This window comes from Spinacia oleracea, chromosome 3 (genome assembly GCF_020520425.1).
Source record: "Spinacia oleracea cultivar Varoflay chromosome 3, BTI_SOV_V1, whole genome shotgun sequence".
In the NCBI taxonomy this organism is placed as follows: Eukaryota; Viridiplantae; Streptophyta; class Magnoliopsida; order Caryophyllales; family Amaranthaceae; genus Spinacia; species Spinacia oleracea.
In genome coordinates, this window is record NC_079489.1 from 150,572,766 (window position 1) to 150,588,190 (window position 15,425).

A 15,425-nucleotide genomic window follows, 5' to 3' on the forward strand; every position below is an offset into this window, starting at 1 on the left:
TCCAGTCCTGATTCTTAGCCAAGCGATGAAATTTTTTTTCCCATAAAAAAGAGTAGGTGGATTTTGAATCAAAGAAGGATCCTTTACCCATCTTACACACGGGGTATCCTCTCCCGTGTGTGGGATGGGGGTTGCCTTGATCCACAAAGTAATATCAATTGGGAGGGCAAGGGTAATATTTTGCATATTCCACTTACAGTTAATAATAACATCAGAGACTTTCCTATTCTCCTCTTCTACAGACATAGGACCATGGATGATTTTTCTAAGAGCCCCCTTCCCTGTCCAGTTATCCATCCAAAACAGGATTCTCTCCCCAGTTCCCAAACACCATTCAGTCAAACTATTAAAATCCTCCCACCTTTTCCCTATGTCTTGCCAAATATGGGAACCCTTTTTGAAATTTACTGGAAACTCTCTATTTGACACATACTTATCCCTAAGCAAGGTTGCAGCTAGGTTAGTAGAGTTATGCATTCTCCAACAGAGTTTGATCATGGACATTTGGTTAAGGATATTGGCTTTCCTGACATTTAAGCCCCCTTGATTGGTGGGTGCACACACTCTATCCCAAGAGAGGAGATGGGTTGACTTCTTTTCAGTAGTTGAATCCCACAGGAAGTTTGCACACACTTGGTCTATTTCCGTTATTATTTTCCTAGGAAGGGCAAGGGCTTGCATCGAGTAGGAGGCTACAGGGTTGATTTTAGGAGGGTTAATCTCCCAGCCTTTGAGAGACATCTAGCTTTCCAGGTTGACAACTTTCCTTTGATTTTTCTGGCAATGTGGCTAACTTGGGAATAGGATATATGGTCTCTTATCCGTAAGAGGAAAACCAAGATATATGCCTAAATCCGGGCTCTCAGGGACACCTAAATGGGTTGTGAACATTTCTCTCTCTTGCTGGCAGGTGTTCTTTGAAAAGTAGAGCTTAGATTTCAAGTGGTTCATTTTCTGGCCCGATGCTTCCCAAAATTTATCAAGAGTGTCACACATACCTTGAAGAGTGGTGGATGATGTTTCCCCAAAAAGGAGAAGATCATCTGCAAAGAGTAGGTGGGATATAGAAGTCCCTCCCCTTTTCAGGAGGAAGGGCTTCCACATCCCCTCTGTCTGTGATTCACTAATCAAGGTGGAAAGATATTCCATGCAGATAATAAAAAGGTATGGGGGGATCTGGTCTCTTTGCCTAAGGCCCCTAGAAACATTATATTGAATTGCTCAGTTAAGACCCCATTTATCCTAATTCTCGTGGAAGTAGTGGTTACACAACACATAATGAGGTCAATCGACTCCTTATCAAACCCATGTCTCATCAAACAAAACCTAATGAAGCTCCATTCCAACCTATCGTAGGCTTTTTCTAGATCAATTTTTAACGCAAACCAACCTTTCTTACCCTTACGCTGCTTCATAGAGTGAAGAATTTCAGAGGCCGCAATATAGTTGGTGTCACATCCCCTCCCTGGCAGAAAGCTGTTTTGGTTTGGGGATATTATGGCATTAAGCATGGGTCTCAGCCTATGGACAATGACTTTCGAAACAATCTTGTAACTTGTGTTGCACAAACTAATCGGCCTGAACTGTTTGATTGTTTCCGGGTGGTCTGTTTTTGGAATAAGGCAAATGGACGTGTCATTGACTGATCATGGGAAGGACTTAGTGGCAAAGAAATTGGTCACAAAAGAAAGAATATCTTGCCACATACTACCCCAGTGTTTCTGGAAGAAGTAAGCATGGAACCCATCCACCCCTGGGGCCTTAAGGGGTCCAATGGCAAAAAGAGCCGAGTGAATTTCAGCAAGGGATGGGGGAAAGGCAATGGCAAGATGTTAATTAATAGTTTGATTTAACATCTTCAAAAACTTTTATGTGCCCCCGATATACGGTATTTTACTGTACATCCAAAAATAAAAGTAAACCAGATCAAAGATATAAGTGACCTTATTCGAAGACTAAAGTTACCTTACTCTAGGATAAATGTGACCCTAACGATTGAAAAATGCGACCCTAATAATAAACAATGAAGTGACCCTAATCAAAAGTGATATGCTTGTTACAAGTTATAACTATGACCAATACAACACCACAAATGAAAATATATATCAATACACAAATGTAATATAGGTAGTAGGCTACGTGGAGCTTGACCGCACACCATGTACAATATTGTACATTGATCTACCCTTTGAGCTAATAGTCTTGAAAATAAGGTAACTTATAACTATAATAAAGAAAACTTATAACATCAATAAGGGTAACTAAAAGAACAGAACATGTGCGGATAACCTTCCACTTTTAGGCCGCCACACAATATATTATCGTAGATCGGCCTTTCTGAAAAGTTTGTGTAACCTCTTTTTTGCACTCATAGTGACCTTTATTGTTCATATAATAACTGTAATAATAAACAACAAAACTTTTAGACATAGTAACCAATTTTTGAAGCATAGTAACCCTATGTTTTTAAAAGTCAAATATGACTGAAAATTACATTATTCAAACACAACATGTATCAACAATACTAATTTGATGTTTTTTTCATAATAATGCTATTAAAATGCCAAAATAAATTAGGAATAAGTTGTTAACTTTATTTTAAGACATGGTTCACGATAAATTTAATGTGAACTAAGTCCATTTAAAAATGAGCGACTAAAAAAATATTTATGATACAAAGTTGGAACATAAATAAACACACTGCAAGCTCTACACATTCCAAAACAATATTTCCACAAAAATTGTTCTTATTATTTCTTCTCACCAAGCAAGGCTAAAATTACCTACTAAAAAAATGTTCTTATTCTTTCTTCTCACCAAGCAAGACCGAAATTACCTACTAAAGAAAACTGTCGATCATCTATTCTATATACTATACCTCCGTTTCATAAAGATGTTTACAGTTACTATTTGCACAAAAATTAAGACAAAAGTATGGAGTAGAAAATTGGTTGAATACAATAGAACATAGATAAAATAAGAAAAATATGTAAAAAAAAAGGGTGAGTGAAAGAAAAAATGAATAAAGTAAGAGAAAGTGAGTTGAAAATTGTAACTATTGTGGAGTAAGAAGAGTAAGGTAGTAATATCCAAAAATAAAATAAAGCAAAGTGTAAAGAACATTATGAAACAGACTAAAACGGAAATTGTAAATATCATTTTGAAAAGGAGGTACTCCGTAGTATTATACTAAGGGCATGTTCGTCAGTAGCGTTTGAGGTAGCGGGTAGCGTTTTGACATAGTCAAGACACTACTTGTAAAATTTGTAAGCGTTCGGCAAGGTAGCGTTTTAGGTAGCGGTTAACGGTAGAGGTAGCGTTTGGGTAGCTTTTATCAAACGTTAAAGTTAGTAGTTTTTAAGATAGCATGTAGCTTTTGAAAAATTTATAATAAAGTTTAAAACAATATTCTACATTTTATTTTATTATAAATATCAACTGCTACTTTTACCGAACATACATATAAGTTAGCCGCTACTTTGACAGCTAGCCGTACTACCCGCTACTATCACCGCTACTCGAACCGCTACCCGTTACTCAACCGCTAATTTTGCCGAACAGGGCCTAAAGCACAATTATTTTTTCCCTCCAAAACTTTACATGTTTTTTTAATTCAACTTTTTTTTTTGTAACTTGAGTTGTACAACAATTTTTTCTTGAAAATAATAAAGATTATAAATATTTATTGTGGTTAAATTACGAAGTAACCATATTATTTTTACTGTTTTATTGAATCTAAATGCAATTTTTATTTGCATTGGAAATTAAATTCCATAGGACCCCTTCAATATCGTTCTTTATTTTATGTTTTTGAGAAAAGCCAAAACAAAAATATGGAAACTACAAAAATAATTTCGAGTTTTTTGTTATTAACTTTCAAATTTTTTATAAATCCGAGAGCTAACTACTAACTAGTACTCCCTCCGTATTTCTTTAAGGGATACACTTACCTTTTTCGGCCGTATTTATTTAGGAGATACACTTGCCATTTTTAGTAACTTATCAACCCCACCATCTAATTAAATAATCTATCTAATATATCCTATGTCCAACCATCCTATTTAAACAAATACGAAGTAATTTTAGAACTACGCCCCCACCCCTCTAAAATGACATGGTCTCCACCTGTTTTACTTATTAAAATACATACCCCCAACCACACTTGTTTTATTACTCTATTTCATTAATTCAATTCTTTTTCTTAATATTCGTACCCGACCAAGTAGAGCTGTCAAAATAGGTCATTGGATCGGGTCCGGGTCGGGTCATCTCGGGTCTCGGGTCATGAACAGGTCGGGTTGTGTCGGGTCACTTTATCATTCGGGTGTAGGTCGGGATCGGTCGGGTTGGTTTTCGGTTGGGTCATGTCGGATTTTTTTCTCATTTCGGATACACGTCGGGTTCAGGTTGAGTCATGTTCGGGTCGGGTTCGACTTCGGGTTTGGGTCTTATATAGTCGGGCTTGTAGTTGTTAATCTCGGGTTTGGGGTGTTCGGATCGGATGATTTTAGGGTCGGTCAAAATTCAAGTCGGGTTCACTCTCGAACACGGGTTAAGATTGAGTGAATAACTATTTGGTCATCTCAAAATATTCAAGAGTAAAATATTTATTGCATAGGTCGAGTCACTAACAGGTTCTGTGGTAAAAACCGGGTCAAGGTCATTTTCGGGTATCGAATCGGGTTCGGATCAGTCGGGTTTGTTCGGTTATCGGTTATCTTTCGGCCGGGTGTTGGGTTCGTGTTTGGGTCATACAACATCGGGTTAAAATCGGTTATTGATTTTTTCGGATCGGGTACAGGTCGGGTTTCGAGTTACCTGTTTTACCAAAATTTCGGATCATGATCGATTACGGGTTCGATCGGTTCAGATCGGGTTTTCAGGCCGGGTCAGTTTTTGATAGCTCTACAACCAAGTGAGTAGTATATATTCATACCAAGTTGGAACACAAATAAACACACTCCAAACTCTACAAAGTCCAAATACAATTTAAAAAAATTGTTTTTATTATTATTTCTTCTCACCAAACAATGCTGAAACCACGCACCAACCAAAACCAAAGAGAAATTATAGACCCCCCCAGAAAATAATACAGTAACATACACCAAGATTGCAACTATAATTATCTTCTGCACTTTACTTTTAATTTTTAATATTTGAGGTTTCTTACCAATCTAAGGTCCATTGCATTAAATTCTCTCACAAGCAGTGGGGGATACTACATTTAATGCCCATTTTTTCAACCAAATTCTCTACTGTATATATGTAACTGCCAAATTTATATTTATCACTTCTGCAAAAAAAAATTATTTTTTTTACTGCAATTCAATTCAATTCAATTATTATAAGGCCTGTTTCAGAGGATGATGATGATGAATAAGCTTTGAATTTTCTCCCTCCCCTTCATTTTCAAACCCTTTTTCAGTCTCCTTTTGCAATTTGCACTCATGTCTGTTACGATTGCTGTTTCTGACCATGAAACTGAAACTGAAACTGAAGAAAATATGAAGGTGGGTTTGAGAAATTTAGGGGTTGCTCATGATACTATTTTCGAAGATGAACATGAACACGATTACAGTGAGGATGAAGATGAAGATGAAGAAGATGATGACGTGGAGTCTGATCTGTCTTCTCCTTCTTCTCCCCTTCAGTCTGGTGTTGATGCTTGGTATGTACGGAGTTTTATTTTATAGTAGTAATTAAATTCATTTATTTTTTTCTTAATTAATCTGTTTTTATAATTATGAATTTGTTTTTGCATTATTTAATTATGATTTATTTTTCCGTTGATTTAGGACGGAAGCGACGGGGAGGAAACCAGACGTTAAAATACTAGTACGTGGCGTTTGCTTTCACTTGCATAAGGTATGTAATTGTACGTTATGTTTTATTATTCAAAAGAAATATTTCACTTATTTAAATCATTATTTTTCAATTTTGATTTCCGTAAATGAAAATTTAATCAGCATTTTTCAAAGTTGATTTCAATAGAATAAATGTAAATTTAATCAACATTTTACAAAGTTGATTTTTGTAGAATATAAGTGACAATTTAATCAGCATTTCTCAAAGTTGATTTTCGTAGAATAAGTGAAAAAATTAATTATCATTTCTCAAAGTTGATTATTGTAGAATAAGTGAAAATTTTCCTTGGAAGAATCATTTTACGTTAAGTTTGCCTTTGACACTTCTAAATCTTTCGGTCAACTTAAAATGATATTTAATTAATTAATGTTAGCTAGAATTAATTAAAATTTCGATCCTATTAATTAATGAGATTATTCTGTTTTTCAAAAAAAATTCATTTATGCAAATTCCACTCTTTAATGGAAAAACTTTGTTCACCCACCAGATAAACTACCCATACTGATAGAAAGTAGTACGGAGTGGTAGTTGAAATCCACATCGAATTTAATGGTTATTTTTTAATGTCATATTAGTAGTGAGTTTTCTGTCCAGTGAATAGTTGTAGCAATGGTATCCAACCTTACATTGTTTTGATTGGTGAGCGTATTATGAAATTTCTGATAATATATTTAATTAAGGTTAGTTGCAATTCATTTGTGATGAACTAGTGGCTGAATCTCATCTACACCATTTTCCCTACAGAAAAACTGTTGCAATTAGACTAAAAGAATTGTCTTAAATGTAATGGCTTTCTTGAACCCTATTAAGGAAGATGATGAAGAGAAACAAGAGTAGTAAATGCACTGTATCATGATGTTGACAATATGAAAAAAAATCGATCAAACATAGAAATATGTCCCATCACAAATGCTGTTATAATCTGTTGACATTTTTGAAAATTCTGCACCATTTATGTTTTTCCATTAATTATGTTCTCAATTTCCTTAAGGAGTAATCATTTTATGAATGAATTTAATTATTAGCTTAGGCTTTATGGTCAATTTATTATATTGATTCCTTACAGTATCAACTTTCTTAATAAGTACTTATAAAAATAATTCAATTTGTTACCAAACTAAAATGAAAAATAATATATGCTGGTACACATGTTCTAGCTGGCACTTAGCTAAATTATACGAGTGTACTTAGTATACTTAATTGCCTAATTTGGATTTTGTATTCAATAAGAATAGTAATTGTAATAACATTCTTTCCTTTTTTTTATCAATAAGAAATGTTCTTATTTCTCTCTCCCCTAAAGCTTGCGTTCATCTCTGAACTCCGTGCCATAATTCATCGATCCTAAATCTATTATTTATACCAAAACGCATAATTAAAATAATTACTCCGTATAATTTAACTAAGTGTCAGCTGGAACATATGTACCAAATTACCAATTAACAATATCCTAAGTTTCCTAATGCCATATGATCGAATTAATGTTAGCCTAGAGCTAGTTACTTACGGAGTAACTTATAAGGAGTAAATAATTTTTAACCGATCACATATTCACATGCTTGAGCTATAGTTGCACAATTTTGACTTTGTGCATTATTTCTATATTAATTTTGACTCTATTTTTACACGTATATAAAAAAAATAATCTTTTTCATATAATAGAGAAAATTTCAATGTCTGTTTTCAAAATATCAAAAACAAAAATAAGAATAGAGAAAATTAAAGATAGTACTAACAACCAAATTTGTGCAGTGACAAACGTGCGTGTAACAAGAGTAACAATCATACTATGTATTGATAAACTTCAAGGGCCGTAAAAACCCCCAAAGAGGAGAGACTGATTGACCACATATAATACCAACACAGTTCCATTATAAAATCAATTGGTGATAGGTTAAGTAGCCCATCAATCTTATATACTCTGTACTTACTAATTGTACGTAATACGGATGTAAGTTATTGAATGATATATTGCATGTTTTTTGAAATTGATTGTTATAATTATTGCATGGGGAAAAAAAGTGAAATGTGAAAGTTATTGTACCTCAAAAACCATAAATGCAAATGAAAAATCATTTTCAACGAAATTAACACAATTCAGTACGTATTAAAGTACAATGTACTCATTTTTTTGGTATTTTTCCACAGGACATCTTGGTTTCAAAAAGCGGTTATTTTAAGCGCCAATTAACTAGGGTCTCAGAATTCACACTCTCACCACCGTTAAAAATAACGGCAGACACCTTCAAACAAGTTGCCGATTTCTGTTACACCAATTACGCCGTCATAACGCCGTCCAACCTCGTGGCTCTCCGCATATCGGCCCAGATCCTCGAGATGGACGGCATCGTTGGTGAAGAAAGCCTCCGTGAGTTGACGGAGTCTTACTTCCGTGACGTAGTTAGGGTTAACAAGACGTTGACGTGTGACGTTTTCTGTTCGAGTTTGTCCTTGCTTCCTGAATCGGAACAAACGGCGTTTCTTGCGAGTAGATGTATTGAAGGTCTGTTAGATGACGCCGGCGAAGGTGGCGGCGGAGCTGTTAGTTGTGCTGACGGACTTAAGACGGTTTCGCCGGAGGGATTTAGAGTTATTGCGGATTCGATGCAGCGGAGATATACAGCTAATCATGATCTCTTATATAGAGTCGTCGATCTTTATTTTCTGGTAAGCTTATAAGCCTTTTTCTGTTTATAAAAGTTCCTCCTATATAGTTTTGCATTACCGTATTGTTAATTTTGAGAAAATGTTATTCTGGTGTAGCATTATATAAACACATACCCTCCTTTGAGTGCGTTCTTTTTCGTTTAGGCCCTGGTCTGTTCACCTTATTTTCACGTATTTCAGAAAAAATAAGTTCAGATAAGTTTAGATAAGTTTAGGAAAAATAAGGGTTGACCAAGTACAATTTATAATTAAAGTAAGTTTTGATAAGTTCTAATAAGTTCAGATAAGTTCAGATAAGATAAGTTCAGAAAAAATAAGTGGAAATCAGGTGAATAGAATGCAGCTAGATCAATCTGAACTTACCTGAACTTATATGACTTTAAGTCTCCGTACTATTGGAATTATTCTGACTGAACTTATATTATCTGAATTTATCTGAATTTATTTATCTGGAAACAAAAACTTATTTTGTCTGAAAATAAACTTATTTGTGTGTGAAAATGTCTGAAAAATAATTACTTTTACTGAATTTATCTACACTTATCTGAACTTATTTGAACTCATTTTGTCTAAAATATGTCAAAATAAGTCGAATAGAACAAAGTCTTAACTTATAAGTTCTTATCTGAACTTATAAAACATTATTTAATTACTTACAGAATTCTTAGACCTTAATTAGTAGATCAGATTTAAAGTTAATTTATTAGATTAGATGATTTATAAATTTGTAGCCATTATAATAATATTTATAATATTGAATTGTGAAACCATTATTAATAACACAAATACTTATATAAGACGGTCTTATGTGTAACACAAATTTATTACCAAATAGTTGTACTTTTAATCAAATAGTTATGCATTAAGATCAAATAGTTATATTATACAGTGTATCAATTACATTTTCTAATCAAATAGTTCTATTTTCTATATCAACGGAACATTTATCATAATATATTTATGTTTTTTAATGATGATATCAGTGCTTTTATACGTAAGACAATCTCATAGAAGACCTACTCAATATAAAAAGTACTTCGTAATTATTAAAAAATATTATCTTGGTTTGAGCTTAATAATATTATTCTTTCTTGCTAAGCAAAAAAAAAAATTATTAAAAAATATTCATTAATTCTCATATTAATAATTATACATTATTTTTTAACTTGTAGAACTTAATTGAAACTTATCTGAACTTGTTAGACCTGAAACTTATTTAAACAAGGTGTTATAAGCTAAAGAGAACGCACCCTTGTCAAACTTTTACGGAGTAAATAGGTGCTAAAGTGGAAACAGCTACCCACCTTCTGTAAATGTAATACTACGTAGGTGTGTTTTTCTTTGCTTTAAAGTAGATTGGATCATTCATCCATGCATTCATTTCCATAAAATTACATTAAAAGTTTATTGCAGCTCTCTTCCTATCCATCCAAATTCAATCACCGACTTCAAATGTGCTGACCTTATTTCTTTCTGTACTGACAGGAGTCCAGTAATAAAAATCAAAACTAGCAGTAGAAACTAAAGTCAGAAAATCTGAGATAAAAAAAAGAGCCCACAAAACACTATTATGATCACATGATTCAAAAGTTAGAATAGTTTCTTGTTGTTTTACTACGTACTAGTGAATCAAGTACTAATAGAGAAGACAAAATAACTTAATTAGACATGCATGCATGAGAAACTTCTAGCTTAGCTTTTAGGTTGCATGTGATTATACAATGTGATTGTCTTTGGGTCTAACAATTCCCAACATGATTTGAAATTGTAGAAGTGTACGTTTCAAGCATTTAATTGGGATTTTTGTTTGATAATATATAGTTGTTGAAAATATGTCTGAATTGAGGTGCATATATATATATTAGGGGTGGACACGAACATATATAACTATTCGTGAACAGTTCGGAATTGACCGATTCGAATTGATAGAATGAAGTTCAGTTTGAGATCTATTCATTTGTTAATGAACCAAGGTTGAGCTTAATTAACTTTCAGTTTGATAATTTAACAAACCAAACTCAAATTCAATGGTAAATTAATGAGAAACATGTAACATAACCTTCTAGCTTAGCTTCTAAGGGGTGCATGTGATCATACAATGTGTTTGCCAACATAATTCGAAATTATAGAAGTGTACGTTTCTAGCATTGAATTAGGATTTATGTTTGACAATAGTTATCAATATGTCCTTATTGAGCTGCATATGTACCAGGGGTGGACACGAACATATATAACTATTCGTAAACAGTTCATAATTCATTGATAAAAGTTCAGCTCTAGTTCGATTCATTTGCTAATGAACCAAGTTTGAGCTTAAGTTTACAGTTCGATAACTAATTAAATGAACAAAACTCAAACTCAATGGTGCATGAGAAACTTCTAGCTTAACTTGTAAGGGGTGCATATGATTTTTGTTTGATGACAATGGCCGTTAAAAATTGTCCGAATGAGTTGCATATGTCATACTAGGGATGGACACGAACAGAACTATTCGTGAACAGTTTAAAATCAATTCTATTTAGGATCTGCTCGATCGAGCTGAATTCGTATGTTAATGAACCAAAATTGAGCTTAAATTTACAGTTCGATACTTTTGGATGTATGTAAGCATGCTAGCTTGTTGAAACGACGAATATATACATAACTATTCATGAACAGTTCGGAATCATTCCGATATATAAAAATTCGGCTGGAGCTGGATTCGCATGTTAATGAACCAAACTTGAACTCAAATTTACAGTTGGATAAATTTGGATGTATGTGTATATATACATGTTGAATTGTAATGATTTGATGAATAAATTACATGCATGCAATAATATACACAGGTGTACAATGGAAAGATGTCAGAAGACCAGAAAACACAAATCACAACCTGCATAGACTGCAGCATTCTATCTCAAACTCTCTTAATGCACGCCGTTCAAAACCCACGTATGCCTCTCCGTTTCATCGTCCAAGCCATGCTTATAGAACAGCTCAACACCCACCGCTCTCTTTTCTCCGTCCTCAACCCCACCACCACCACTACCACCACCGCCTCCACCACCCAATTCGACCCTCGATTATCAGACTCCCCAGCCACCCTAGGAGCTATCCTAGAGAGAGACGCAGCCCTTCGCCAAGTCACCCAACTTCGAGCCGCCATTGATACAACATGTTCGAGGATTCAAACTCTGGAGAATGAACTTTTCGGGATGAAGAAGCTGTTAATGGAATCAGAGAAACAAAAGGGTGGCCATCGTAGTAGTAGTAGTGCTTTGTTAATGGATGATCAAAGGAGGTCTTCAAGTTGCAGGTTTAATAATAATAATATTATTAATAAGGTTGAGAGAGGAGAAAGAGGGTCTGTTTCGTCAAGCTTCTTGAGGTTTGGAGGGAGTAATAATAATATTGATTATGGTGAAATGAAAATGGGATTATCATCATCTTCTTGTTTGGATAATGATGGGAATAATACTAGGGTGGTTGTTGTGAAGAGGAATTTAGGGCAGAGGTTAATTAGGGGGTTAAGAAATGCATTTGGTAATTCTAAAATTAAGGAGGATAATAATGCATGTAGATTTGATGGTAAACTTAGGAGGGGGACTGTTCTTAATTAATTTGGTGCCACTTTTCTTTGATTTTTTTTTTATTATTATTATTTATTTTGTTATGTAAAAACAAGTTTTTGGTGTGTTGCTTAAGTTAAAATTTTCCGTGTGGAAGTTTTGTAGGTAAATTAATGGAGAATCTTCACCCTACAAGAAGCTTTTTTTTATTTTTATTTATTATTCTTTAATTGAAATGGAGTTTAAAGTACGTTTTTACGTACGTCTGGATCATTCAGATCTCCATCCTTGCGTTTCTTAATGTTCTACTCACTTGGTGTATTTTGTTTCTAAAGAAGTGATGAGTTAATTAGTGAATGTAAGGGGAAAGTTGAATAGGTAACCTTAAAAGAGTTGTAATAGAAAGTGGGTTGATATAAGTAAAAAGATGAACATAAAATCGTTCTTTTAAGTTGAACTGAATAGAGCTGAATTAAACTGAACTGAACTGAATTAAACTTAACTGAACTAAATTGAATGGAGATGAATTGAACAGAATTAAATGGAGTCGAACTGAACTGAATGGAGCTGAATTAAACTTAATTTAACTGAACGGAGTTAAATGGATTCGAACTGAACTGAATGGAACTGAAATAAAGTCCAAAAGAACCGGTCTAAATAAAATAAGTTCATACAGAGTACGGAGTATAATTTTATATACTTTCAAGTGTCGGGCCTACGATTACGCCACAATTATGGGACCCTGTGAAATTTATCAAAATGGACTTACTACATTTGGGAGCTAAACAACGATTTAATTATCAATTTCATGATAACATTGAAGATTTAGTTGTTGAAAATAAGATTTGATAAGGAATCAAATGATGAAATTAAATTGGGAGAGGAAACAATTTGAAAATTTGGATGAGAAGTTGGGATGAATGACTGAATGAGTCAAAATAACAAAGAGTCAAAGAGACAACGTTCAACTATCAACATAATATACGTTCATAAATTTTACTTGTTAGTGACGTTGACCTATGACTATTGATGTATTACAGCAACACTTTAACCACTGTTCCAATTTTGTTATGTATGGTTAGGAAACTAATTACACTATATTTGAACTTTAAATTTTGGGGTCCCTGTTCCATCGCTTAACTCGCGTCGTCTCATGATCGACCTTGATAAATATATCCAAATAAGTTTAAACAAATTAAGTTTATATAATTTCAGATAAATTCATACAGGTTAAACAAATGTGGAAGTTTTGTATAGTTTTAGGCTAATAAGTGTTTTTCTTGCAATTTCAGTCAAATAGTTTTAAAAAAATAAAATAAGTGCAGGTAAGACAACGTTAAACCATTAACAAAAACACATGCATTGTATTGAGCCTCTATTGGATGTTTCCCTTTAGAAAACACATCTTAGCATTTTACCCCATATTTGCACATTATTTTCACTCACATACCCTTATTTTATAATTTTTATTTTTTATTTTTTATTATAGCTCTTTTACGCAATCCACATTTATTTATATCTACTCACCTCTACAGAAATAAGAGGTTACATTAAGGTTTATGATTTTTTCACCTTATTATCATTTGATTTAAAGTCGATTAATTAATTTAATAAGTGACTCTGGATGATAATTGAAGATCAGGTGAATAATAGAACACATAATAGTACATTCATTCATACATCAAAGGAAAACAAAGAGAGAATGTAAATGTAATTGGGCCTGACTGCTGCGGCTAAAGATATTCTTGGTCAATTCTAAATGTTAGCCCAATTCATGTTATTGGGCCTTTCATGTCTCAACTTCAAGACTTGTATTTGACCATCCAGCTGGAGAAACCACTTAAGCATTCAAGCAAGATTCCAGTTCATAAACACTGATAAACTAACTTCAAATCGTCAATTTAAGCCCAAACTACAAAACAATCAAAGAACAAATAAATAAATATTTATTAGAAAAATATAAGATCTTATTGCTTCAAAATCCAGGGGAAACGATCCGTACCGAGAACATTATGTATACAAAACATTAAACTAGTGTGTTCAATTTATTTATTTTTATAAAGAGTCGACAATTAAAGTTTTAATACTCCTATTTAAGAGATACACTTGACCGGACACGGGTATTAAGAAGAATAATTGAATTAAATAAAACAATAAAGCAAGTGGGGTTGAGTAGATATTTTAATAAGTAAACAAGTGGGGACCATGTCATTTTTGGGTGGTGGGAGGTGGGGTTGGGATTATAAAATTATTTGTTTAATAGGATGGTGGGTCATATAGTAAATTAGATGTATTATTTAAGTAGATGGTGGGGTTGATAAGTTACTAAAAATAGCAAGTGTATTAATACGGCCGGAAAAGGCAAGTGTATCCCTTAAATAAATACGGAGGGAGTACTTAACTAATTGGTGGCCTGAGCAATGCCCCAAAGACCAAAGTGTTGCATATAGTTTAAGTTTTTTTTATTCATTTCAAATTCACTTATAAATTTCTGTGTGTATGCATTTAAAGAATAATATGAAGTTCATTATATATGCAGTTGAAAAATAAAATTGGTTAATCGACAATCGACATACTAAAATTTTGAGTAATTTACATTATTCGCGTAAAACTTTACTCGTTTGATTAGCTAAAGGAAAGCGAATTATTTTTTTCCTATTTTTTTCTCTATTAATTTGTATGTTTGATCTAAATATTTTTTTAGAAAAAATATGCTACGTATAATTGATTAATAAATGAATAAAATGAAGGAATAATGTTTTTTTTTAATCATAGTGTTATTGAAGTACATATATTTGGGCATTAAAGTTTTATACATTCATAAGAATGATTTTTCTCTTTTTTAATAGTTTTAGAGTCATAATTTGTATTGTTGGAGTAATGGTTAAAACTTTGCTTTAACATATGAGAGGTCATGGGTTTGAGAAGGGATATCAACATTTTTATTGTGAGGACACAATAACCAATAATGTGTGTGTATGATATGGCGCGACGCCATGTCACTTGCCAAGTTATCGTGACACATGGATAGATGACATGAATTGCCTCGTAATAATAAGTTACTAGTGTGTGGCTCGGGCGATGCCCCGATTGCTATATTGAATAGTTAAAATTTTAGATTTTTTTGAGAAAAATATTTGATAAGATACATGTATACCATTAAGTGAAAGCATTCATCAAGTTCGTCAATTACACAAACACACTAAGTCATTTATCATGAGAAATAATTTTTCAATTGCATCACCTTACAATTGTATAATTTCTTTTCTAGTCGAAATAAGTGATTCAAAATTAACAAACACCAAATTAGATATATGAAGCCATGCAAGGCATTTCTGTACG

At 33.2% G+C, this 15,425-nt stretch overlaps 1 protein-coding gene across 1 annotated transcript; it reads left to right on the forward strand.

The window, feature by feature from the left end:
- Positions 1 to 4,959: 4,959 nt before the first annotated feature.
- On the forward strand, positions 4,960 to 12,356 carry LOC110775974 (BTB/POZ domain-containing protein At3g49900). The gene is made up of 4 exons (XM_021980562.2): positions 4,960 to 5,668; positions 5,796 to 5,865; positions 8,014 to 8,532; positions 11,361 to 12,356. The coding sequence occupies exons 1-4, from the start codon at positions 5,448 to 5,450 to the stop codon at positions 12,132 to 12,134; spliced, it is 1,584 nt and encodes a 527-aa protein (XP_021836254.1). The 5' UTR covers positions 4,960 to 5,447; the 3' UTR covers positions 12,135 to 12,356.
- Positions 12,357 to 15,425: the final 3,069 nt, after the last annotated feature.